The 25942-nt window shown below is 42.2% G+C and overlaps 2 protein-coding genes across 4 annotated transcripts; one reads left to right on the top strand and one right to left on the bottom strand.

Annotated features, from left to right (window-relative positions):
- Nucleotides 1–18980, top strand: bmal1b (basic helix-loop-helix ARNT like 1b). Of its 3 annotated transcripts, XM_081709541.1 has the most exons (20): nt 11–112; nt 4995–5091; nt 6475–6602; nt 8313–8460; nt 8732–8752; nt 12709–12747; nt 13029–13067; nt 13261–13418; nt 13534–13613; nt 13695–13787; nt 13939–14056; nt 14383–14532; nt 14682–14928; nt 15760–15866; nt 16037–16187; nt 16362–16447; nt 16558–16660; nt 16752–16848; nt 16959–17052; nt 17164–18980. In XM_081709541.1, the coding sequence occupies exons 3-20, from the start codon at nt 6590–6592 to the stop codon at nt 17322–17324; spliced, it is 1905 nt and encodes a 634-aa protein (XP_081565667.1). In that variant the 5' UTR covers nt 11–112; nt 4995–5091; nt 6475–6589; the 3' UTR covers nt 17325–18980. The 3 variants fall into 3 exon arrangements, with proteins under 3 accessions (XP_035383384.1, XP_026867250.1, XP_081565667.1); XM_035527491.2 differs by lacking the exon at nt 4995–5091 and having other exon boundaries at nt 1–112; XM_027011449.3 differs by lacking the exons at nt 4995–5091; nt 8732–8752 and having other exon boundaries at nt 1–112.
- On the bottom strand, nt 18428–25754 carry btbd10b (BTB (POZ) domain containing 10b). Its single transcript, XM_027012567.3, has 8 exons — nt 25589–25754; nt 22682–22874; nt 22148–22436; nt 21902–22004; nt 20859–20979; nt 20392–20589; nt 19881–19991; nt 18428–19413 (listed from the first exon to the last, which is right to left on the bottom strand). Exons 2-8 carry the CDS (start codon nt 22833–22835, stop codon nt 19082–19084), a joined length of 1308 nt encoding a protein of 435 aa, XP_026868368.2. The 5' UTR covers nt 22836–22874; nt 25589–25754; the 3' UTR covers nt 18428–19081.
- Nucleotides 25755–25942: the final 188 nt, after the last annotated feature.

The following is a 25942-nucleotide window of genomic DNA, read 5'->3' as shown; positions in this document are numbered from 1 at the left end:
ATAGTTATTAGAGGGGAGAGGAAAGTAGGTCAGTAGCTAAATATGTTGGTAGCTTCTGTCTCATGCCGTCCATGTTATCGTGATAATACAAGTGTTTTCCTGCCTTCTTTATGTGAGTATGACCTTTTTAAAATAATAGATTCTCAGCATCCTCTAGTGCGTATATTTTATGCAGTGCACTCGTGCAATTTGGTCTGTTTTCTTTATTTTAGCTATAATAAGCGGCAGATTGGTGTGAAGTTGAATAGCCACTCGACTTTACTAGCTAGCGTGTTGGCTATCTGCAGAACTTTTAAAGCCCTCCACCGCGAGCAGTATGTTGACATCGCTCGATTTAATACTTGCGTTGAATCAAATGTAATTGTATCTGAAGTAGACCTGCACCTCGCGGTTATGCAGGTCAAACAAAGCCTATAAAATAAACAGTGAGAGCTTGCCATGCCGGATTACCATCTAGGGTTTATATGTGGAGGCAAGCAAGCCCAGCAGGGCAGCCGTTTCTAGGATATCTGCACGCACAGAGCAGTAACTGATCCTTACGTCGTATCCTATTAGTTGGTTTTCTTCAACTCCGTATACGTCCCCTTTGTGCTGGACACATCACGGAATGAACCGTGTTTCTAACGTGAACTATGGCGAGTTGTCCATCTACTTGTTGGTCTGGTTATGCAGACAAAGCCATGTGGGCGACTCCTCTGGCACTGCATGCACGACACGTACTGGTGCAGCAGGCTAATAAACAGCCTCGCACTCCGCTTCCCTCAGCGCCCCAGACACTGGTATTGGTTGTACTGGCGCAACCCAGCAGGTCTCTGTGGGTTTGAGGTTCAGACTCTGCCTGGTATGATCAGGGATGGTTTTGTCTGTCTGACTGATCGCTCCTGTTTTTTAGTGCGGTGCCCTGGTCCGCTGTGCAGTGTTCGCAGGAAATGGGTTGCTAGGTTTGTGTAAGCACCCTCTGTTGTCTAGCACCATGTTACAGTGTGCTTAGGTCACCGTTTTTCCTTGGGTTATAATAACGCAACACAATCAGATCCTTTCTTCGGAGTGTGCCTGATGGTTATGTTGTCATCTGTGGGCATCTGCAAACACACACAGGCCGAAACTTGCTAAACGTAGGAAGTTGCCCTAATTTACTCCGTTTGCGGCAGGGAACTGTTTTTAACACCATGGTACAGTTTGTACTTGTCAGATTTTTTTTTTTTTAAACACGTAGGATTTTCATTTCCTACGAGACCCAAAATGCCAAAAATTCAACCTTTGTTTAAAACACTGAAATTGCATTTTATCCTGTCTAAATGGCAATATTTGAGAGAACTACATATCTCAGTATACCATACATTAAGCTGAATGGGATTTTATAGGGAAAATTTAATATGATAAAACTAAAGCTCTTGGCAATAAGAAATTAAATTAACAAGCTGCCTACTTCTGATGTACTTACTCTTTTGTACAGAGCTTTTTATATAGGCTAATTAAATGGGCTGAAGAAGAAATTGGCTTCAGCTGGCTTGTATTTAAGAAAGGTGTATAATCTAAACTGAATTAACCCTACACGTCCTTGGGTCCCAGTTACCACCGCTGGGGACGTTTGACGGCTCATTTCAGGGGAGACCCCTCAGCATCATGGAAGTCCTTGTTGGCCTCAACTGCTGTGTGCTTGCTCCCATCCTATCAGTCATGTGCTACAAGAACATGGGTTCCTGCACAACCAGCCCCAGGAACCTACCCAAAGCTGTTACCCAGCCGAACACTTCCTCCTAACTGGAACTGTCACCTAGCATATCCCTGCATTTTATCACCAGCTTCTCCAATTCCCCTCAAGCCATGCTGCATATCACTTCTTGGTCTAGGACCATACCCCCACACACCAGGGGCATATACTCAGCACAGACTCGGCACAGCATCCCAAATGTAAACCAATAGCTACACTCGTACTTTTAAAAATATATATTAAAGAAATGTACTTTACAAGCTCAATTATATGCTTTACACATTTTCTGATGTTGTCTGAAGAAATGTAAAAATGCATAAAACTTGCCTTTTTATTTTATCAGAACCACGTTAAATGTCTTAGTGGGAGGGAAAAAACCTTTCCAGAATAAATGCTTCGGTATGAATAAAAGCAGAGTGTTTGTAGATGAGAATAACAATGGTGTTGCATCTATCTTTGAGAACAGAAGGCTTAGCGTGTGTTTTTGAACCATATGAGATGACGTCTTGATTGTCTGCCAAATGCTTTGGAATAGCTCCATATAGGAACAGGTTGCAAATGAACAAGGAAAGATTGTTGTTATTATTGTTAATAATAATAGAATGATATAGTGAATAATAAACTTAAAAGGTGCATTATTATTTGGAAATGAATTGGTTCCCAACATCTACTTCTAGCAAAATATTTTCAGGGAGCATTACACTTTCTGAGCTCACCTAGAATGGGGAATACCTCAGGTCCTCTTTTGGGGTTATTTTTAATACTGATCAGTTTCTGTTACATAAACATAGACAGAGTTTTAAAAACATATTTATTAATTGAGAAGAACATGTGTATTTTCTATATATAACAAATACCAAAAGCAATACAAATGCAAAAACAAAAACTTTAATATACAAAGTTAATGAATAAATCACACAATGGCACCAACACGACAACATTAATAGGGGCATCAGAGAACCGTTATGTTTCCTTGCCATGCACACAATTCTGAGGCGCCCCACAGACGGAGTGTCCGGCCAGAGATAGTCAGGTCAAGTCATATCTATTTATAAAACACATAAAAACAGCCATAGCGGACCAACATGCTTTACATCCATTAATATAGACACTTATCATTTAAAGTCAAACCCATGTACATAAGGTAACTACATTTAAATCAAAAGCAAGGAAAAAGCAAAGCTGCTAAAATTGTATATAAAAAAAACAAAAACCATTGAACTCAGAATCTAAACATGCTCAGGGGGACTCTTGGGCCCAAGAGAAAAAGTGTGTTTTCAACTGCGGTTTAAGTGAGGTAATCTAACAAACTGAAGTAATCTGTTCCACAGTCTGGGAGCAGGTCACAGAAGTCTCAATCACCCTTCGTGTTTAGGCAAGATCGTGGAGTAGACTAAAGAAGTCAGAAGATCTAAGAGACCTGGGCTGGGTTTCCCAAAGCATCATAAAACAAATATAATCTTTTAAATGGCAGAGTAAGTTTTACATGGAACACCCTGCCTCTCTCTCTCTCTCCCTCTCTCTCTCTGATGATTTGGAGAAACTGGGCCCTGATTATTGGGTGTTGATGGAGGTGGTCAGACAAGTAGAGCTTTTAAAACAAACAAAAGCAAGTATGTGGGGAAATATGAAGTTTCTCCCTAGACCTAGTGAGGAAGCTGACTGCCGTGTTTAGTTCTAATCGTAAACTAGACAGATGTGACCAACACATGCAGTATACAGTGAGTTACTGTAGTCGAGGCTGGACAAAATATTAATGCATGAATAACTGTTTCAAGTTCTGCGCTCAGGCCGATTTAAAGGAATGCTTTGATTGCAGTCAGATCCAGGAGAATTAAAACTTCACAACCTCCATAATCTACAGACTGGAGTATGTCGTTAGGGACTTTAATCAGTTTTAATTCTGTGCTCTTTTTGCCTAAAACAAACTGACATTTCTCTGAAATATTGTGCTCATTGAGAGAAAGCTGTGGGGGAAAAAAACCTGCATGTTTAAAGCAGGCAGGGACTGTGTCTTTGGTTAATTGGATTGGATTAATTGGATTAATGCCATTGGATCACTGGTTTATGATGTTTAGAATGCTGAAAACTAAGGAGCCCAATGTCTCATGAATTATGAGGGAGCAGCGTCCAGCGAATAGGTAGAGGCCTGTATCTGCGATACAGTATCACCCATTGTATGAAGAGAAACCATCTTAAACCGATTTAAAGGTGTAGTAGATGGAGGGCCTAGTACAGAGGGATCATGCATACCTTGCGGTATGAAAGACCTGATGTTGTTAACCTTGTTCACAAAGAAGCTGCAAAAATCTTCAAAGAATTGTGTACTGCATTTCGGAAATGCTGTAGAACATTGATGAACGAACCCGTTACTGAGCAGTACTTTAGGGCAAGGGGAATTTGAGATAATGTTGGAAAAATATTTAAACCTGGCTTCTTTAGTTAAAAGCTGATCTTGTATTCTTAGGCCCTGATCGCGAGCGTGCAGCAGGTGATTTAGTGAGCGACATTGCAGCAATTTGGTTTGGTTCGATTTATTTACTTACTTACTTCTGTGCGTGACTGACTGTTACTGTACATCAGTTTTGCTAACGTTAACTGTCTGTCAGAATTAGTGACACACACACACACACACACAGCAGTGTATCCCTGAAAAACCCCGGTAAAAACGTTCTCATTTCGACATACAACTCGCAACGCATGCAAGTGGTAACTTGTGACCTTACTGCACTGCAAGCCGGCGATAGTGTACAAAGGCTGCGTTCTAATCCCAGTGTTGCAGCTGGGAACGCGGCCTGCGCTCTCATCTTGTTTGAACTTTTCCGAGCTGAAGTGGCGGGGTCCTGAGGCCGTAGTGAGGAGAGGGTGCATCTTAGGCTCTGTTGTCTCATAAGCTCTAACTGATGCAGATGACCGATTCACCTGCGCAGTGACTCCGTCAGAGCTGTTACTGCCTGCCTTCTCCTACTGACCGCAGTGCACTTCAGGCCAGCTTTATTACCTTTTATTTCCACCCAAGCGAATGCAACCAGCCAAGTTTGTCATCAGGATATGCGCTGGCAGGGAGGCAATAATGGATCGTTGGAGTTGCATGTTGTCCCTGCCCACGTCTTTGTCTTTTCCATCTGCCTGCACTCTGAGCATGTCCTTTAATTAGGAATAAAGGAATTTTAAAACCTTCTGTTATCCGACAATCCAATAGAGTCTGTTGGAAGGAGGTGCAGACGTGATCCAGCCACCTTGTCTAACGTGACGGTGCTGTGTGCGGCTTGCGTTTCAGACCCAGCTCGCAGCTGTGATAGTGCTGCAGCAGACCGTTCCTTCTGGGAATGCCAGTAGAAACTGTTCCCACCACAGCAGCTCTGGACTGTGTGCAGGTACATAACACAAGAGACTCACACAGCGTTTGCCCCACTGCCGTATCCAGGCAACCGTAAATCATCCGCTCTGCCAGGCGAATCCAAAGAAGTTTTTATAGCTGTATGTTTATGTGCCTGTGCTTGATATTAATGGCAGGGCAAAACCTTGGCTTAAGGTCAGCCGCACTGGGATGTTCAAGTCTAGAGGCGACTATGTGACGTTGCTCATTTGGAGTCACAGTGCGTCACTGGGTGTGGAGGTTGTGGGGGCTGGTACGTGGCATGTCTGATTCAGTGTTACCACGCCATGAAACCCTGGAATCATGTGGATCAGCTTCAGGGTGGAGAGGTGGTAAAAGGGAAAACTAGGTCACTGGAGAGTGTGGTCACAAGACAACTCGGCCACTGAAGAACATCTGTACCAGTTCAGTTCTCACTGTAGTTGCTAAGCTGGGGTCTTCTGCTTTATGGAACCCTGGTCTAGGCTTTTGTTATTGGGGGAGTGAGAATATTCTGCTAAAAATAAGTTCTTCCACACCGGTGGACCAGACCACCCTAGCAGTGTTAGCTAATCAAGTACAATATAAGGATGTCCTGTCTTTTAGAGTATCTGGAGCTCTTAGTGTCGTTGTGTTAAACATTTCAGAAGGGTTGAAAGACTAGATTTGTTGACCAAGGCTAGCAAGCTCAGGATTTTGGTAATATTTGCTTATGTAGCCTCTGATGTTGCCCTTGGGTTTTTTTAGTTTTTGTTTTTGTTTTGTTTTTTTAAGTATGGGAAACTAGTTTAAAATGCGTTGCATTGTAATTAGTCTTTATTTTTATTTTAATCATTAATGTTAATTGATGCACATTTAAAAATTAGGATTGTGCCTTCGTTATGAAACTAGCGGAGGGGCAGTTAAGTGAGTCATGCATGTTAGTGTATCTTGGGAGATTTTGGTCAGGAGCTGTTCTGCTCTGATCTGCCAGTGAGTGTAGTGCTTTCACGTCTTGAAGCCTGACTGGATGTAAGGAGGTCTGTGCATTCTCCATGAGGCAAAAAAAGATACATTCACTTGTATGTTACGCTATCTTGAATGTAAGCCCTATATTTCCTGTTTTAGGGTTATTCAAAAATTAAGAGCTTATTCAAACCGTTTATCATTTTTAGTAAACTAATTGTGGTCTGTCTAATAACATTTATTCTTTTAATAAACATCTTACTGCATTTCCAGATAATTGTACTTCCTGTAAGCATGTATTTCCTGAAAAATCTAAATTATCTATAAGGTAATTTAAATATAATTGTTAAATGGAGAAAAAAAATATAGAAAAAGGCTGGATTATTTTAGAATACTTTTGGAATAGAGAAATATTGTATACAGTTTATAATAAATACAACATGTTTTATTTGCTAAGGTGTGGATGTTTAGTAGTATTGTTCAGATGCATCATCATCTCACCTGAGTTGAATGACCCTGAAGGCCACACGGAGCAGAAGACTTCATGAGCTGGCCTGAAAACTCCCATTCTCATGAATCTCTGTGGTGAGTTGTGAAAGATTTCATTTTTGGCCTCCGTTATGTTCATTAGTTTTACACGTTACCTGTCAGAATCAAATGTTGCTTTCACCTACAGCTCTGGAAAAAAGAAATGAGACCACTACAAAATTCAGTTTCTCTAGTTTTACAATTGATGGGTATGTGTTTGACCAGGCTGAGCAGTTTTGCTTTATTCTATAAACTACTGGCAACATTTCTTTCAAATTCCAGATAAAAAAATATTGTATTTTAGAGAATTTTTAGTTTTTTAATTTATTTTTAATGAAAATGACTAATGGTCAAAATAACAAAACAGTTACAGAAATTTCAGACCACAAATAATGCAAAGAAAACAAGCTCATATTCATTTATAAACAAAGGATGAGTCAAGATATCAATATTTGGTGGAATAACCCTGATTTTTAATCATAGCTTTCATGCGTCTTGGCATGCTTTCCACCAGTCTTTCACATTGCTGTTGGGTAACTTTATACCGCTCCTGGCACAGAACTTCCAGGAGCTCGGCTTTGTTTGATGGCTTGTGACCATCTGTCTTCCTCTTGATCACATTCCAGAGGTGTTTAGTGTGGTTCAGGTCTGGAGATTGGGCTGGTCATGATAGGGTCTTGATCTGGTAGTCCCTCATCCACACTTTGATTGACCTGGCTGTGTGACATGGAGCATTGTCCTGTTGGAAAAAAAACAGTCATCAGAGTTGACATGATTCATGTGTCATTCACAAAGACTAATCTGCCCCATTCCAGCCTTGCTGAAATACCCCCAGATCATCACTGATCATGCACCAAATTTCACAGTGGGTGTGAGAGACTCTGGCTTGTAGGCCTCTCCAGGTCTCCGTCTAACCATAACACGACCAGGTGTTGAACAAAGCTGAAAATTGTCATCAGAGAAGATGATCTTACTCCAGTCTTCTACGGTCTAATCCTTATGGTCTTTCGCAAACTTCAGTCTGGCTCTTCTTTGCTTCTCAATGATGAAGGGCTTTTTTTCTAGCTTTGCACAACTTCAGCCCTGCCTCCAGAAGCCTGTTGCAAACCGTCCTTGCTGTGCAATTCACTCCAGCTGCTGTATGCCGTTCTTTTTGTAGGTCACTTGACGTCATCTTACAGTTAAGTGACATTCGAATGAGGTGGCGATCATCAGTTGGTAGAGAGTCGTTTTTAACCTCTGCCAGTCTGTAGCTATTGTCCCATGTGTTTGCTGCTTGACCTTTTATTCTTATGAACCGTAGCTTTTGAAATTTTCAAGATAAAAGCAACCTGACGCTCACTGTATCCTTCTGCCAGTAAAGCTACAATTGAACCTTTCTTTTCTACTCTTCTGGCACGGTCTGTAGCTGTATTTTGACTACACTTCATTTTTGGGTATTCCTAGCACTGCTTTTCCCATCCAGCTGGTTCTATAACAGGAGAATAGTGATGACGGCAGCAGTGGTTTTTATACTGTTGCTCGTTAGAACAGGATTCTGTTCAGGTGATCACCTATTCAGCATCTCATTAAGAAGAACTAGATGTCTGTGTGAAGGAACTCAACAAACACTTGAATGGAATGGCTGCTGTACATGTGGAGATGCTGATTTAAGAAAAAAATTGAAGTGGTGTCTTATTTTTTTTTCTGGAGCTGTATATGTAAAGCGTGAGCTGGTCTAATGTCATGTGAGAAAATGTATAATGTATTTCACACATTTCGTGGCAGATGATCTAATGGCAGACCAAAGAATGGACATCTCCTCCACTATGAATGAGTTCATGTCACCCAGCTCCACTGACTTCATCAGCAGCTCCATCAGCACGCCTGGCATGGATTTCACCCGGAAGAGAAAGGGCAGCTGCCCTGACTACCAGTAAGGTCTCCGCTGCTCCCGCCGTTCAGAGCAGTGTCCTGCCTGGCGCCATCCTGTGTGCCTGCTCCAGATCTTTTGATTTTTGTTAGTTGTTTTGTTTCGCCTGCCTGAATACAGGCGAGAGAATTCCTGATTACGAATAATTTTTTTTTTTAAAGCTCTGTTTGCAGTAACCTGAAATTAATGATCAACTTTGCAGGAAGAAACACCACCTTAAACAGTAGGCCCCCAACAGGACATTAACTGAAGTTTTTTTTTCTTGCTTTTATAGAATTGAAGATTTTTTACTTGAGTAAGTATTAACCCCCCCCCCCCCTAATTTAAGTATGAAAACAATGTCAGGTGGAGAAGTACCTTAAGTTGTTTAATATCTGCAGTTTGGGTAGGTTATATTTATGCATAACCATTCTAATGGAAAGGAGATAAGGTAAACCAAACATATAGCTTTATAATCACCTCGAATAATAACTCCAACCTGGAAAGCAGAGTAAATGATTTACCTGATTTACCATTAAATCCTCACCAATTATTAACTGACACATTATCAGCGGGCAGTAACAGATCTTCAGGCCACTTCCAGGGCTGTAATATTTATAGAATTGGTTACATTATAGGTTTAGGCTGTTCTTAGAGAGAGCTGTGTGTAAATGGCTAATAGTTCATGGACTCGATGGTTATTGAAGTGTCATTGGACCCCCCCCCCCCCCCAATGCTCTTAAATATAAGTATAGTTAATCCGGGAAGTACAGTTGAGGCCGAAAGACATTTAAACTCAATTCTTTTACAACCTCACTTACATTTCCTGTGTTGAGTAAATTAGGTTATGTACTTTAGGCCCCTTGAGTTCCTCACACCACACTCATCACAGCAGGAGCCATAATGTATGAAAGTGATTTTCCTCTGATTATGTTCATGTAGACGTTTTTCATGAAATTTTAGAAAAGCAGAGCACACCTATTTGGTTTCTTAAATCGGACCGTGAGGGCATAAGTCCGATCCATACTTTGAACCTGAAGTATGGTGAGGCTTGAAACACCATGTTTCAAGTCTCATGGAAGATGTGTGTTGAGAGATGCATTCTCTGTCCTTGCTCCCAGATGGTAGAACAAATTTCCACTGGCTGTCTGCACAGCAGAGTCCCATGCAGTTTTCCAGTGCGGATCTATTTGTGGAATATTTAAATGAACATTGATCCTGCACCCATGTTGAGTAGCTGAAACTCTAGTACTTATTGGCTAGTATTGTTTGTTTGTTATTGCATTTCTAGGTATCAGCAACTACATATCAGTTTTCTGATATAGAGCTTAGGCTTATTTTGCACTTCTATGTATCAGCATTGATTCCTGTATTTCAGCAGTATTCTCATTCAACGGTATCTTGAAGTCTAACCTACTGTACTGGCTAGGAAACATTCTATGAGTAGATGACAAAGCACTTTTGTAAGTCTCTGTGGATAAGAACATCTGCTAAATGCCAAAAATGTTAATGGAATGTAAAATGTGTAACATCTGTGATCTGAGACAGTGCCCATCAAAGACCGGGTTTGTTGTGGTGATTCTGAAAACGATGGGAGATGTAAGGGAGACAAAAAATTGCTGTTTCACAGATTGTGAAATTTTAACATTTAAAAATTGAAATTAAAACAGGAAATCAAAAAATGCAAACCAACATTCATTGCAGGCCTGAACAGTGTAGATACAAGGAGTTGCAGAGGGTCACCTAGGAAATATTGGGAAAATGGCAGAGCGTGAAAAGGGGAAAGCCAAAAAACGAACACAAAGCACACAAAGCTATTATCTCAGCCCCTCTGCTCGACTGCCATGTAGCAGATTCCCTCAAACAAATGGCCGTGTCTGACATCCGTCTCTGATGTCAAATGGAACACTGATGCCCAGATGCAAGCTGAAATGAGAACGTGACCTGTACCCCCAAGAAGGGGTTCAGTCTGCTTGGATGAATGGCAGTGAAAACATACACACATGTAAACTTGTGATTATTTTATTGATGTTTTGCAATTCAAGTCCTGATGAAACAAGTCCAAGTGAAGCCATGTTCTCACGGCACGGTCAATAGGCAGCCATCAAAGCCAGATCCTCACCGATGCCATACTGGAGATGCAGAGATGTAGCAGTCAATATTATAACATCTGAGCTAAAAGAAATTAAAGTTGTTCTGTGAAACGTCAGCTGTGTTGAAAGAGCTTGTCCAAGCTCTTTATTTTTTTAATATGCAGTGTCTAGCTTGTCTTCAATATATAGCACTCACCTGAACACACACGTCGCAGCTGCCGCAGGTGGTAACTGGAGCCATGGTTGGGCATGAGGAAGAGGGAGCCCTGAGCTGATCACTGAGAACGGGAACAGCATTGATACTGGCCATAATATGCAGACAGCACAAGTCCTGATGATGATGCACAATATACTATATACATTATACAATAACTATACAATTATGAAATAATCTTCCTGCTACAGCATCCGAGCAGATCCAGCACCCATCTGTGCAGTCTACCACTCACTGAGTACGGTATTTATCCTCAAAATATCAGCATTTCCACAGAGTCTTGTCCAGTAGTCATCGCTCGTAGCTCCCACTTAAGTGGATATACCCGGCATTGAGCCTAGGCTGTTGGCATCAGATGCTTGGAGTTGGCTGTCATGCCCCTGGCTCTGTCCACCAGCTTGTAATGAAAAGTGCAATTGGCCAGGAAGCTAAGGGTGGTTAGTGCTGTAGATGCACCAGTAGTTCGTGGATTCTCTGTGTCTCCCTGACAACTGTGTACACAGGCCCAAAAGAACTGCCTTCAGAAATCTAAACTAGTTTACTGCCCATTCCTGCTGTTCTAACAAAACATTGGCGTAATCTTTGAAGATGCACTCCCCTCTAATTTGAATTAATCTCCAATATTCAGTACTCATAAATATTCATTATTATGCACAGGCATTTCACTGTTACATATACCACCTGCATTAATGACTATATGTGATCTGAATTCTGGCATTTTTTGGACAATACCTCTCCTTTCCACTTGGGGTCAGTAATCCCCATTTTCACCCAAAATATGCACAACCCACTGCCAGTGTATGTGGAGGAGTGCACACTTGTCAGGTTTCACTTTCATAATTATTAGTCTTGTCTGCAAATTGTTGCCCCACGTTATTTATGTGTGTACACACACTTCATAAATAGCCCCATGTCTTTTATAGACCTTTGTGTACAGGTGCACAATCTTGCTGGAACAGGAGGGGACATTCCACTAACTGTTGCTACAAAGTTGTAAGCATATAATGGTCCAAGTTATTTTTGGCCATTTGTATAACCCTTCACTGGAACTAAGGGGCTTAGCCCAGACCCAGAGAAACTGCCCCAGACCATTATCCCTCTTCCAGTAATGGTGCTTGCAGGGGCAGATCTAGCAGGGCAAAAAAATTTCACTAGCTGATTTGTGGTAAATGCGACATGCTATAACAATGCCACGTTTAAAGTCGCCGAGCTCATCAGTGTGACCCATTTCACTGCCAGTATTTGTGGAGATGGCCAGCATTCTTGTCAGCATCCTCCTGACCGAACCCGTGTAATTCTGTCAAATTTGTGAGCCTCCTTCAGCTCGGTCCACAGATTTCTGTCGACTTCAGTTCAGGACTTTTTGGCCATTTTGTCGGAACTTTGGAGAAATGGGAATTATGTTCGCAGTCCAGCTGGAATGTCCTGAGGTGTTGCTTCTGATTATTTCTTGATGTCCCTCCTTCCTCGTGATCTCATCTATTTTCTGAAAGTTCACTAGTTCCTTTTCATCAAAGACCCACGGTGTGATCCGGTCATGCCCGTTTTTCCATGGTTCTGTGGATTAAAACCTTACTCTCTCTTTTCTTCTATACACAGTACTGATCACGGCCAAACAATTCAGTTATTCCTCCTTCAAAAGGCTCCGTCTCTGTGAAATTTGTGGTAACATGAAATGTGTGGAGTTGTGAAAAATTTGAGTTAAATGGTTTTAAATTTTGGTCTCAACTGTAATTCCAAGGCATGCTTTGAGTATCTTTTGTCTGTATCATCAGAACAGAAAACTGTATAAAAAGTTATAGCTAACTAAAGAGTCTACTAAACAGTCTCCTATTCATGGTAAAAAACGATTGTTTGTTTTCACTAAGGCATAAGAACATGCTGAGGTGCCTTGAAAGTTTGTTACTTTGTTAAGGTTTAAGCAAATTTATTTCCTGGACTAATGCTGCTGTTTGATTTGTCAAGGGACAGTATGGACATAGACAAGGACACACAACTTGGAAGGTAAATATGGCAGCCATAATAATGCCTTTATCCAGCTTATTTAACTGAAATGTACTTGCATTTCCATTTTAAGTAATAGCGAAAATAAAATGGGTCTAGCTCTGGGTTTGAAATACATTTCAATGGTGTGTGTGTGTGTGTGTGTGTGTGTGTGTGTGTGTGTGTGTGTGTGTGTGTGTGTGTGTGTGTGTGTGTGTGTGTGTGTGTGTGTGTGTGTGTGTGTGTGTGTGTGTGTGTGTGTGTGTGTTAAATAATTTAACTCAGTTTTTCCCGTTTAACAGGGACTGCGTCGATCAGCAAGGCCGGGTAAAGAATGCCAGGTATTTCCATCATCCTCACTCCTCAACAGGGCCTTAGTGGATCACAGTGCTGGATAGTGTGTGTGTGCAGATTTGCCTCAAACTGCTTCCTTGCCACACTTATGTGACGGGTTCCTGTGAAATCAGGAACTCTGAAAGGTTTGTGTGAAGGATTTTGCTTTATGTTGTCTTGTATGATCCTGACCCTTCACAGGGAAGCCCACAGTCAGATCGAGAAGAGACGGCGGGACAAAATGAACAGCTTCATCGACGAGCTGGCCTCGCTCGTGCCTACCTGTAACGCCATGTCCCGCAAGCTGGACAAGCTGACCGTGCTACGCATGGCCGTCCAGCACATGAAAACACTACGAGGTGAGACCTGCTAGAAATTTACAGAACACTGCTTTTAGCCAAGACACAACCACATTGTGTTAATATCCATAGTGCAATACAGAGATTGGTGGTTTACTATGGATTTATCTACAAGGTGCTGCAAACCCTTATACTGAAGCTAACTACAAACCAGCCTTCCTGTCAGATGATGAACTGAAGCATTTAATCCTAAGGGTATGTGATTCTGAGGAATGCTGCTTTTCCAAGCTCTGTGCCTGCCTTCTGGACTGACTGTGTTCTTTGTCTGACCCCCAGGCTGCTGATGGCTTCCTCTTTGTCGTTGGCTGTGATCGAGGGAAGATTCTTTTTGTTTCGGAGTCGGTGTACAAAATCCTGAACTACAGCCAAGTAAGTCCCACTGTCTAGGCATGGTATGATTCATGTTATTCTCATATTGCAAGATTTCTGAAATTGCACGATTTCTGAGTACACATTTGAAAATGCTCGACAGCCATCATGTTCAGAAGCAGTAATATAACCTCCTTGTATCCATTGGCAGAATGACCTGATTGGCCAGAGCTTGTTTGATTACTTGCATCCTAAAGACATTGCCAAAGTCAAGGAACAGCTATCCTCTTCTGACACAGCACCACGGGAACGACTCATCGATGCCAAAAGTATGTCATCTGCCTCCTTGGATTACTCCTCTGTCCTTTTTCCGCGAGGTGGAAAGGCAAATTTTAATGTCATTGTTTACTGTGCCAGACATATTTAGCTCTAGTATGAAAGTCACACATCTGAATAAAAAGCAACTCTTCCATACTGTAATACTAATTTCATAGTATAAAATTCCTAACATGTATTCCCTGTCTCTCTATGTTTGAATTTCCTTTCCATCCATGTTGAGTAGTGGTTGAAGGTTTCAGATTTGTGGCTGTGTAAAGCTTGACTAAGATTGGCCATGTTGGAGTGGAGGTGAGGGTGTGTGCTGTTACTTCCTCAGCGGGCCTGCCTGTGAAGACTGACGTTGCCCCGGGTCCATCCAGGCTGTGCTCAGGGGCTCGTCGCTCCTTCTTCTGTAGAATGAAATGCAACCGGCCCGTCGTCAAAATGGAGGACAAGGACCTCCCCTCCACTTGCTCCAAAAAGAAAGGCAAAAAAGTTTCCGTTGCTTCTGTTTCAGGCTAACATGCTGCTGTGTCTACCAAGTAAAACTCTCCCGTAAAAGAGCAGCAGACGTTGATTTCGCTGAACAGCCTTGGCCCTGAACTGTGCTTTCTTCCCCTCCCCGGTTCCGTGCAGCTGACCGCAAGAGCTTCTGCACCATCCACAGCACGGGCTACCTGAAGAGCTGGCCGCCCACCAAGATGGGCCTGGACGAGGACGGCGAGCCCGACAACGAGGGCTGTAACCTCAGCTGCCTGGTGGCCATCGGCCGCCTGCACCCCCACATCGTGGCGCAGCCCCTGAACGGCGACATCCGCGTCAAGCCCACCGAGTACGTCTCCCGCCACGCCATCGACGGCAAGTTCGTCTTCGTGGACCAGAGGTGAGGGAGGGGCACAGACTATGCTGTGAAAAACTGTGGATTGAAACGCGAACAAAGATTTGAGTTTTAAATTCTGCTGCTCGGTCATTTGAAACATTGAGGGTAAAACGGTGGGCCAAATCCCATTTTGATTGAATAACCAGTTTAATCTGTGATCTATGAATAGTGCTTAAGAAGTAGAGCACGTGCCAGTCTTGCTCACCCTTCATGGATTTTAATAAGTGTCATTTCCAGACATAAATATTACATTTTAGTGGATTACTGGGAAAAAAAAATGAATTATTACAGAGGCAAAGTGTTTTTTGGAAATTCTTATTCTGCAGGTGACTGAATCACTCTTCGATTATACGTCAAACGTTTGAGCCGCCACTGTGGACATGCACTGTTTTAAGTAGGTCTTCTGACATGTCGACCTTATGACCTTATGACATGTCATGTGGCCCAGGCATCTGAGGTCCATGCCACAGAGGCAGTGTGCGTGGCAGGCAGGGTTGGCTGTTCCTGTGCAAGAGCAGGATTTAACATGAAGGCTTGGGTGTGGTGCTGGTCAGCACCCAAGTTTAGCTCCAGTGAGACAAACGAGTCACTGAAGTACAGGGCAGACGCTAGGCCTAATAATATCGTCTCTTTGTGGCTAAGTGTTTGTGTGTCAGTAGGGCATTTGGAATCTTTACAGATGCTTGTTTATGGGCACATGTGAGAAGGTGACCATGTGAGGTGGGCACGTGTGAAGTGATACCTTGGCAAGTTTTTGGGCACGTGTGGGGTGTGTCTTGTGGGTTTTGTTTTGGTTTTTTTTTGTCATTAAACATTTAGTTCTGGATGTTTCAGAGCCACAGCGATTCTCGGCTATCTGCCCCAGGAGTTACTGGGAACGTCATTTTATGAATATTTCCATCAGGATGACATTGGGCACCTTGCTGAATGCCACAGACAAGGTAACTGGATGCAAAAATGTCTGGCCATGTAAAAACTCCCAAATATATGTACAACAGCATTGAGGTTTTTTTTTTTTTTGGTTTTTTTTTTGCCACCAACCATTAGGTTGATGATGGAATTATGACAGCATCAAGATTAATTCTGACCTTCTTGTCTGACTTCTCCACAGTTCTGCACATGCGAGAGAAGATTAACACTAACTGCTACAAGTTTAAGATCAAAGATGGCTCCTTCATCACCCTGAGAAGTCGCTGGTTCAGTTTCATGAACCCTTGGACCAAAGAAGTCGAATACATCGTATCCACGAACACAGTCGTCTCGTGAGTAAACAACCCCTCGTTCTCTGCTGTCTACTGCACACCTAATTCTTATCTGTGTATTCAGTTGTACATTGTCTTAACTACACTTTATACAAGTGTAGTTAATCTAACGGGGTGCTCCAGCCTCCCTCTGGAAGTATATGACTCAGTAGGAAGCTTTGCCTGGTGTTTCAGGGCTGGTTCGCTGGAGCCGGCAGTTCCCAGCTATCCTCAGATCACTACGTCCCCCCAGAGTATGGACAGTGTTCTCACGGCTGATGGTACGTGGATGGAAACCCTTCCAGTACAGTTTTGTCGACACTGAAAAACTGCTTCATTTTGTTAATTTAATATTCAATACTGCATTAAATTCTAACTTTCTGAACTGTAGGGAAGCGGGCACTGCAGACGGTGCCTGGTATTCCAGGAGGCACCAGAGCCGGAGCGGGGAAGATAGGTCGCATGATTGCGGAAGAGGTGATGGAGATCCAGAGGTGAGCTGCTCTCCCGGTGGGTCCTGAACGTGGTGTTGCACTGGGACGTATAAATGTAATTCATCTTTGACTGCTGACTTCTGATTGGCAGGATAAGAGGCTCGTCACCGTCTAGCTGTGGGTCTAGTCCACTCAACATCAACAACAGCACGCCCCCTCCAGACACCACCTCTCCTGGGGGTAAAAAGGTATGGGTACTGTTTGTAGCAAGTAGGCCTGCCTGCTAGTGGTAGGATTTTACAAATCAATAAAGTTTTGTTTTGTTTTCTTTTCTTTTCTTTCTTTCCCCACTGTTCAGATTCAGAATGGTGGAACGCCAGACATTCCGTCAGTGGGAATGGGGTCAGGCCAGGATTCCATAGGCTACCCATACTCAAACAACTCCCTTTTAAGTAAGTTTAAAAACTTCAGAATAAGTTCCATTTCTTGTATGAAGATGAATAGCAATCCTGAGTGCAAGCTGGAAAAAGCATGTAGTCAAGGCAGTCTGTGCTTCACCGCAGGCGACAATTCCCACATCGGCATTGGAGACATCATGGATGAGCCCGGATCCAGCAGCCCCAGTAATGACGAGGCTGCCATGGCCGTCATCATGAGCCTTTTGGAGGCCGACGCAGGACTGGGGGGACCTGTGGACTTCAGTGACCTCCCATGGCCCTTGTGATAGGAGCCCATCGCCCACTGCCCTCCTGCCTGAAGCCAGAGTGAGAGACCCTGGGTACAGCTGAGGGTGTATGGCTCCTGTCCCATCACACGTCTGCTTATCTGGATCAGGTTTCCCCCTGACGCATGGCTGTTTAATGCTCACGGAGGGGGAAGTACTCCAAGGCACTGATGCTGCAGAACAATAGCGTGCCGTGACAGAGCTTTTGATAGCATCAGAGCCAAGACAGCTGCAGCCGCTACAGCTGTGGAAAGACCTGCACTGGCTGTTCAGCAACACAAAGCACTGGGCTCTTTCTGAAAAGCAAAGGGTCCTGAATCCAGGCACACAGCAAGGCGTTTTGATCTTGCAGGTTTTTTCTATTCATGCGTATGCAGTATATTCATATAAATCACACTGGACTCCTCTGTACTTTGTGTATTTACATGCAAAAATCTCTAATGTATGATATATATAATTCTAATTTCATTCAATGGTGTAACAAGTATGTTGTATTGGCAGTGAAATTTGTCAAATATAAAAGTACTCCTTTCTCTTGATATTAAATTATGGGGCTGCATCCTGTGAATCAAAAACAAACAAAAAAAACTCCAAAACAAAGCTTTGTGGATTATACATGGAGAGGTTTTTTTTTTAATTTTATATATATATATATATATATATATATAACCAATTCATTCAGGTTCAGTAATTGGTTCATATTTTTGATCTTTTAGATTTGTGCTTGACAATGGTGGGGATTGGTTTCTTGCTACCTAAACATGCATACATCCCAATTACTTCAACTATAAAAAGACTCAGACTTGGCAGGTTCGATGAACATGAAACCTCTGCATAATATTGATACCAGGTTAGCAAATTAAGTATTTTTATATAAAAAAAAAGGTTGATATGACTTGTCAAACTAAATGCAACTACACAATCATGATTGATCAATAATAAACCTGACTGATGCTAAAATAGCAAAAATGGATATTTTTTGGCCTGCAGCATGCAAGTGCATAGTAATGACTTCAGCTTTTCAGCATCATCTTTTACATGCAATCTGAAGGTGCATGTAACATGGAACCCAAAACCACTGCAATTTTAATACCATACAAAGCTGGTGTTTTACAACTTTATTTATATAATGATTCTCAAGCTCTGAACAGAGGATTCCTGACCACAAATGCATGTCCTGCCATGGAAAAAAGAACTAAACACTGTATTCATACAGCAGGCAAAAATAACTCCTTTGGTTGTGTGGTGCAAAGGAGTCTTGCGGAACATTCTCAAACTGGGATTAAGGGAGAGCTTCCATCTGAAGAGAACAAAATAAAACTAATAATAATATATTAATAACACAGTGGCACCACCCAGGTCACATCCCAAACCTCTCAAATAAGATACACTCTGATACAAACCATAGTAGTTGGAATATAATGAAAAATAAACAACAGGCCCAATTACAAAATAAGTGAGGTTGCTAATTTAATTTCAAACATTTAACAAAAAAATAAATTTCCTTTGGTCAAGTAAAAAAAGAGAAAAGAGGAGAGCACTGCCCATGCCCGTATTCTAAAGTCTCATGGGTATTTTTTTTTTTTTTTAATGATCATTTCTTTGTTGTTGTTTTTTCTTCCTTGTACAGTAGACTACATAGTTGAGGCTCTAAGGCTGTGAAGAAGGTGCTGAAGGCAATCCGGTTATGGTGTCACTCTCGCTCCATGCTGCAGCATGCTGAGGGTGGAGGGGTGGGGGTGGAGGCGTGTCTGCATTCAGAGTGCAGGCGAGGCAGCGTCAGGGTCAGGCTCGTTGTTGTAGTTGTTGCTGTAGTGGTGGCCCGGGGGAGGGTGGTTGGGGAGGATGTCCAGTTCATCCACCTGGGGGCCAGGATGCAGGACCACCAGCTGGTCTTGGGGAATGTCCGCAGCCGCCGCCGCCAGATTGGTGATGGACTTGCTCTTCACGCACTGGAAGTCAACATGGCGGCTCTTGCCCTCCTCCTTCTCCCAGGACATGCGGATGAAGGGTCTTTGGACATAGTTGTAGATGACTTCAGGCCTACCGCCGGGACGCTTCTTCACCTTTTCTTTGTATGTGGGGTAGCCTACAAAAGCACATATACAAAAAGCTATCTAAGCCACTGTGCCAGTGGAGGTGGTGGTGTGCAGTCAACACAAATATTATATTAAAAAACACATTGTAAAAACTCCAAATTAGATGATTGGCAAAGTTAAAGCCATCACATCGGCTCGGAAGGATCCAAAATTGGAACGATTAAATATATTAAAATCAAATTGTCTGGTGGTGGTAATACAGCACATCATTTCCCATTTTTATCTCTTTTCTCTGCACATTCTAAGAGAAGTTGTTACAGACCCCTATGGAAATCATTATTTTTCTTCAGTGTAACTGGGGTTATGTATATTAAAGCATTTCCTTAATAATGAATAATAATTTAATAATGAATAATTGTTTTTCCAGTAATATAATTGTAGCAAATGCATACTAATCTCTTAAAAAAAAAAAAAATAGATATTCAGATAATGGGACAGATAAAAGACAGAGGCTTACCTTCAATTCCTAGTCTAATTTTCTTTAGTCCTCGTTCTTTCAAAACTGATTTAGCAACATCTCGGTTTTCAATGTACTTGAAGAAGCGGTAGAGTTTTGTACTGTAGATTACTGAAATAAACGAATGAGCAAGCTATACTTAACCAAAGCGACACAGTCAAACATGGCTCATATAAACAGTTCAAATGGATAAAAGGTACCTCTTTTGCTTTCAGAACTAGCTGAGTGAATGATATATTGTTTGCATTACATAAATGGGAGGGATTAATGCTTGTTCAGGCTTTCTTAAGTATCAAAAGATTAGTAAAGCGGACTTATGGACAAAATGATTCTGGTCAAGACATTTAAAATTAAGGAACTTTAACCTTCAGACCGTTAAAATGTCTACCAAATCAAATCTTTTAATTTACATAATGTAACATTAAATAAATATTTTAAAGAAATTAAACATTTAGAACCACCCTGATTTGTAAGTCAGAAGGTACTCAGTGCAGCATGTGAGGGCACTCACTCTGTGAATATTCCTCTCCCATCTGGGGCGGGTACTCTTCGTCCCAGTCCACCACGTCATCATCGGTCAGCACAACGATGTGGCACTCTCTCTCGCCGCTCTGTGCACTGGCCACCATCAGTGGCAACACCATCTCCTCCAGGTAAAACTCAAACTGCCGCCTTGCACCATCGTTTGAAAGCTCATGCATCAGGGCACCTGTGGACAACAGCACCATCAAGATAGATGCCGAGAGAGTGAGAGAGAGCACTCGCGAAAGAGGGTGTGAGTGAGTGAGTGAGAGAGAGAGAGAGAGAGAGAGAGAGAGAGAGAGAGAGAGAGAGAGAGAGAGAGAGAGAGATGGATGCTTCTCCCTCTCCTATTTTTTTGTTTTTTGCAGAAACATGGCTTTATCTGATAGCATTACCAGTGTTTTATGTATAGTATTACAAGATCAAATTGCACTTTATATCCAAATAAGTACTCACTTAGGTCCCTGCACTTGATCGTGCTGTAGTCGAAGGAGATACACAGATAGTCACATGCTTCCCTCAGCTCAGGAATGGAGATTCCATCAGGGCAGCGGATTATTCCAGATTTATAGTAATCCTGTGAGATTGGGATAATACAGACAACAAAGGCAGCCATTACTAGGGCTGCACTGTTTACACATCAGCTCCTAAAAGCAGAACCGCCGAAGCTAAAGCCCCTACAGTCCTGATTCTGTTCTAAACTCGAGGAGGTGTGGAGAACCCTCAATTACAAATAAAACTGCTGTGTTCTGTGTCCATACTGAAATGCAGTTAAAAACCTCTCACTCACAAACACGTAACTTTAACTCTCCCTCCCTTTGCAGAGGTCAACTGCACCCAATAGTCTCATTACTGATTCTCTCCCTCTCTCACTCCAGCAAAGCCCTGTAGCAAACAAGCATTCTGTTCAGTGTTCCAAGTCAACCTCTTTGTATCCATGTAAAAGACACCATGGCTTGGGAGCAGTACCAGGTGGCAGCTTTAAGCACCAAGGGCCCAGAGGCCATACCTTGCACATACTGAAAAAAGGGGGTTTTAGCCCGATTACTGAAAATCTCACTATGAGAGTGTGTTCAAAACATTATTGCAATACTACCCAAAAGAATGAATACTATAGACTGAACTTGCCACTTTCCCATATTTAACACAGAACGCTGACATGAAACTTAAGCAACAAGGTAATTTTTGTGTCTTAGTATCAAAAAGCATCAACTTTGTTCACCTTTTTTCTGTTAACTGATAAAAGGGTGAGCTTTCAAAACACAAATGTAATGCCTTACACATAAAAAGCAAAACAGTCTAATCATTAGCCCTTCATTAGAAACGGCTTTATAATCCTTCATGATTCACCCAAATTCAGCACTGTGTGTTGTAAACATGTATGCCCACATTCCAATAAGGAAACAATTTCAGCCAATTAATCTTCAAAATGCCTCATCTTTGGCAACACACTTCTCCCTGAGATTCCTGTAAAATTTACAGTGATATATCAAACTTACCAGAATGGCCCTAAACACAGTGGAACTGATGCCCTCAGCCACCTCATACTCCCCTTTCTCATTGGGTCGTGTGAAATTGTGTTCTCTGCCCGAACCAAACATTCTACAAAACAACAGACAGAAACAGGACTTACTCACTGTTTTAGCAACAGTTCTAAAATAACGGTGCCTTTCTAGGAGACTGAGCCAAGTCATGGCAGGACCAAATGTTATGGTTGGAAAGGACCAAGCTGTTTCTTGCCACACCTGCCCAGCATGGTGTTGGGCTGTGCGGTGAAGATGGAGGGATCCACTACAAAGCGTGTGTTATCCACGATCAGCGTGACCCTCTCCGATGTCCGGATGCTGCGGGCCCCCTCCTTGACGTTGTCGTAGATGAAGACCATCTCACCCACGCCCATGCCCTTGAAGGTGCCCTCTGAGCTGGACAGGCTGCTGTTCCGGCTGCTCGCCACCCCGCTGCTACTGCTGGAGCTGCTTGGGGAGACCCTCTGAGGCCTGGGGCTTCCGGGTCGTGATGAGACACCGTCTCGCTCTGCGCAAACAGCACGTGACCAACATGCCATTTACAGACATGGACTAGAATCTAGAGTTAGGTTACCAAACACTTGACACCAGAAAGAACTAATCTGCTAATCTGCTTCAGTGATTTGGCATTCTATTAACACAGGTGATGATGGCCTTTTCCAAACAGGAGGTAAATAACGTTAGGTTGAGACACCTGCAGAGCCATAGTGAATGCTCTCTCGCTGTGAGCGACAGGGGGAAAGGGGCTCTTACCACTAGTGTGTTGTCGTGTGGGAGAGGTAACGTTGCGGATGCAGGGTGTGAGCTGGCCCTCGCCTCGCTCATGAGAGGAGTCACGCGACCGGTCACTGGAGCGGCGGCGATCTCGTGACCGGTCACAGCTTCCACTGGCACCGTGCAGGCTCATGTTTACCTAGTCAGTCTTAAATCCCGACTAGCAGGCTCACTGATGAGAGGGAAAACACAGATAAAATGTGCAAACAATGCCAATTAGTAGAACAAAATTACATTAAGGAACCTTATCAGTCAAACACCACATCAGTCATACAAGTTGCTTCTTATTGTAATTCAGCACCTGTTAAGCAACACGGTAGCATGAAAGGAATGGATCCTAACCAGCCTTTTAAAGAGACACAGTCAAAGCGGAACAAGCAATACTAGTCTGAAAATAAACATTCAGTGAAAGTACTTCAGTCTTGAAAGTTTAAGGGGCAGCTAATTCAAGCTTAAAGAGCTGGCTTATAAGCAAATGTCCTGGCTTTTATTTTGTCTGAATCTAGACTGCCTCTGTATTAATGGAATACCATGAAATGGGATCTTAACTTCTAAATGTACTACCATGATAATAGGGTTAAGGTGTTTGTCTTATGATTAGGAGGCTGCTGGTTCGAGCACCACCGCTGCCGATTTGCTGCTGTTGGGCCCCTGAGCAAGGCCCTTTACCCTCAGCTGCTTCTGTCTAGGTTTGGGCTGCCTGGCCGTATCCTAGCCCACAGCTACTGATGGCGTGGTATTCTGTACCTCTGTTCTATTGTGTATACTATTACTGTATACTATGAACAGGAATTTAACAAAAACCAATATTACCAGCTGCAAATAAAACACTGAAAACATTCTGTTGAAATATTAAATATTTTAGCAAAGCCACTGCTCTTTCATAGTCAATGGAAAAAAGAAAAAAAAAACCTTGAAACTTCAAAAAAAGGAAATTCCAGAGATACCTTTCTATTTAAACCACCCTGAAAAAAAAAAAAATCCCCACCCATTTGTTTCCATCTTGGCATTACAAAAGCTGTGTAGAAATAGAGAGAGAGAGAGAGATTTCCTTTACTACCAGAGACAGTAGTACCCAAAGCAGTACCCAACATTACAGTGCCCACGTTTCAGACAGCAGTCTCAGTTTCTTTTTAAGAAACAGGATCGTTGAATGTGACATTAATTTGATCATTTGGATAGTATGGTACAACCTTGATTAAAGACATTGATTTCTGTCTTATCTACTCTTCCTTGTTGTAGGAAATCCTTTGCTAGGTTAGGCAAAGGAAATAGGAAATTACATTTTCAGAAATGAGAGACTATTGTAGTGTGATCGATCTTTACCTGAGTAATCACCATGTCTAAAAACAATAACTCTTAGTTAAATAACTCTAAAAACAATAACTCAGGTTCTCAATCCAGTTCTTGAGGAATCCAGGCTAGTCTATATATTTGTTCTGTTCCAGCTCTCCAACCCCCTTGGCTTGAGGCAATTTGAGTGTTTGAGGTGTGTGGCATCTGCGGTAGATTTAAAAAATAATCTAGACTGCGTAGGCGTCGCCAAGGCCTGGATTAATAAATTTGAGTGAGTGACCTTTGAATCCTGGATGTGGGTTATTTAAACCCATCGTCTCAAAGCATGTCCATATGGATAATTATTAAGTGCACAAGGAACTTGCTGTGCTTAACGCATTTTCCTACTTTGAACCTTTATGATATATTCGTATTTAGGATAGCTGTAAATTCAACAGTTTCACACTTTAAAAAAGCGATGACAGTCACTTCCCAATTTTCAGTGTCACCGATGTAGCAAGGCAGCCATCACAAATCATATGACAGTGGGCGTGATGTCAATATATGTAGGTCCAACAAACAAGATTAAGTTCTTCAGCACAATACAGTATTTTTTACAATCAGCTAGCTAGGCAGTTAGCGTTAAGGAGGTTAAGGCGTATCGTTACCAAAACATTGGCTGCACTTATCTAGCCAGCCAGCTATAGACCTGAACTCAAACACCATAAAATATGCCGACGCTATCAACTCAACACGAGAAAGATCCATCCAATGGCATGTGAGTTTAATTTGACAAAATTCTGGGGAAAAAAATCTAACAGCATATAAAAACAGGATATAAAAATCTATAACAGCTAACCTAGCTACCTATAATTATACTAGACATTACAATGGATGTTAGCTAGGTAGCTAACTAGCTATCCTATTGAGATAGACGCTATAACGCTATGTTAGCTTGCTAACTAACCTTAGATCATTACTTGGGATTTGGCTAACAAAACCTAATCAATGTAAAGTGAACCAAGACAGAATTTTGAAAAACTAGAAGCTGGTGACAAAAAACAACGCTAGCAACGTTAGCTAACGCCATCTACCTCTACTTAAGGGTAGCGATCCATCTAACTAACGCTAGCTAATAGTATCGCTACATACTAGTTAACTTCGCGACGTGTCTAGCTAGCGTTATTTAGCTTGGTAGCTAAACTAGCTAGGCATTAACCAGCTAATGTCACTGTTTTCGGTTAACGCACGACAGTTAGCACAGCTAGCTAACCTATTTTAAAGACTACCAGAACGTTGCATGTAGCATGTCGGCAGATAGAATTACTAACATATGATGGCTAACATCCTTAAAGAAACGCTATCAGGCCACACCGCTGGCTGGCGTTTGCCAAAGCTTTTCTCTGAGACACGCGCTAGTTAAATGCTAACGAGCAAGCTAAGATAACGCGTTAGCATTTAGCTAAGCTAGCTCGTTAGCACTTAGCTAAGATTAGCTTATATTAGCTAGTTAGCTCTGATTTAAAACGAATTCGTCTCGAGGCAAACGGTTAACCACCACAGCTATTCATGAAAACAGCGAATCTTCATCACAGGAAAACGACTACTTACCTCTAATACGGTCATACGCATTGACATTCGAAAGAGCATTCAGCCAGAAGAATCAGATCACCAAATAACAAAAAATTATGAACAATTCCAGAGAAGTCTCCGCATTTTCTAAACCAGCAAACACAGATCCTGCCTTGACTATTGGTGCTGGCAGGAAATAACCACAAACTGACGAGAATGACAAATCGAAGTCTCGCGAGAGCAGCGGGCAACATCCAGAAGTTGATCACTTTTCACTATGTGCAGTTCTGCTGTTTTTTTCCTTCCTTTTTCTGTTTTGCTTTGTTTCTCCTTTAAACTCTTGTTCAGTTCATCGTTGCTTTTATCTTCCTCTTTTTGTAAATATGCTAAGTT

Source organism: Electrophorus electricus, chromosome 3 (assembly GCF_041902795.1).
Source record: "Electrophorus electricus isolate QZ-2024a chromosome 3, ASM4190279v1, whole genome shotgun sequence".
Lineage (NCBI taxonomy): Eukaryota > Metazoa > Chordata > Actinopteri > Gymnotiformes > Gymnotidae > Electrophorus > Electrophorus electricus.
Note: the sequence above shows the minus strand (reverse complement) of the source record. Positions and strands in the feature narration are given on the sequence as shown.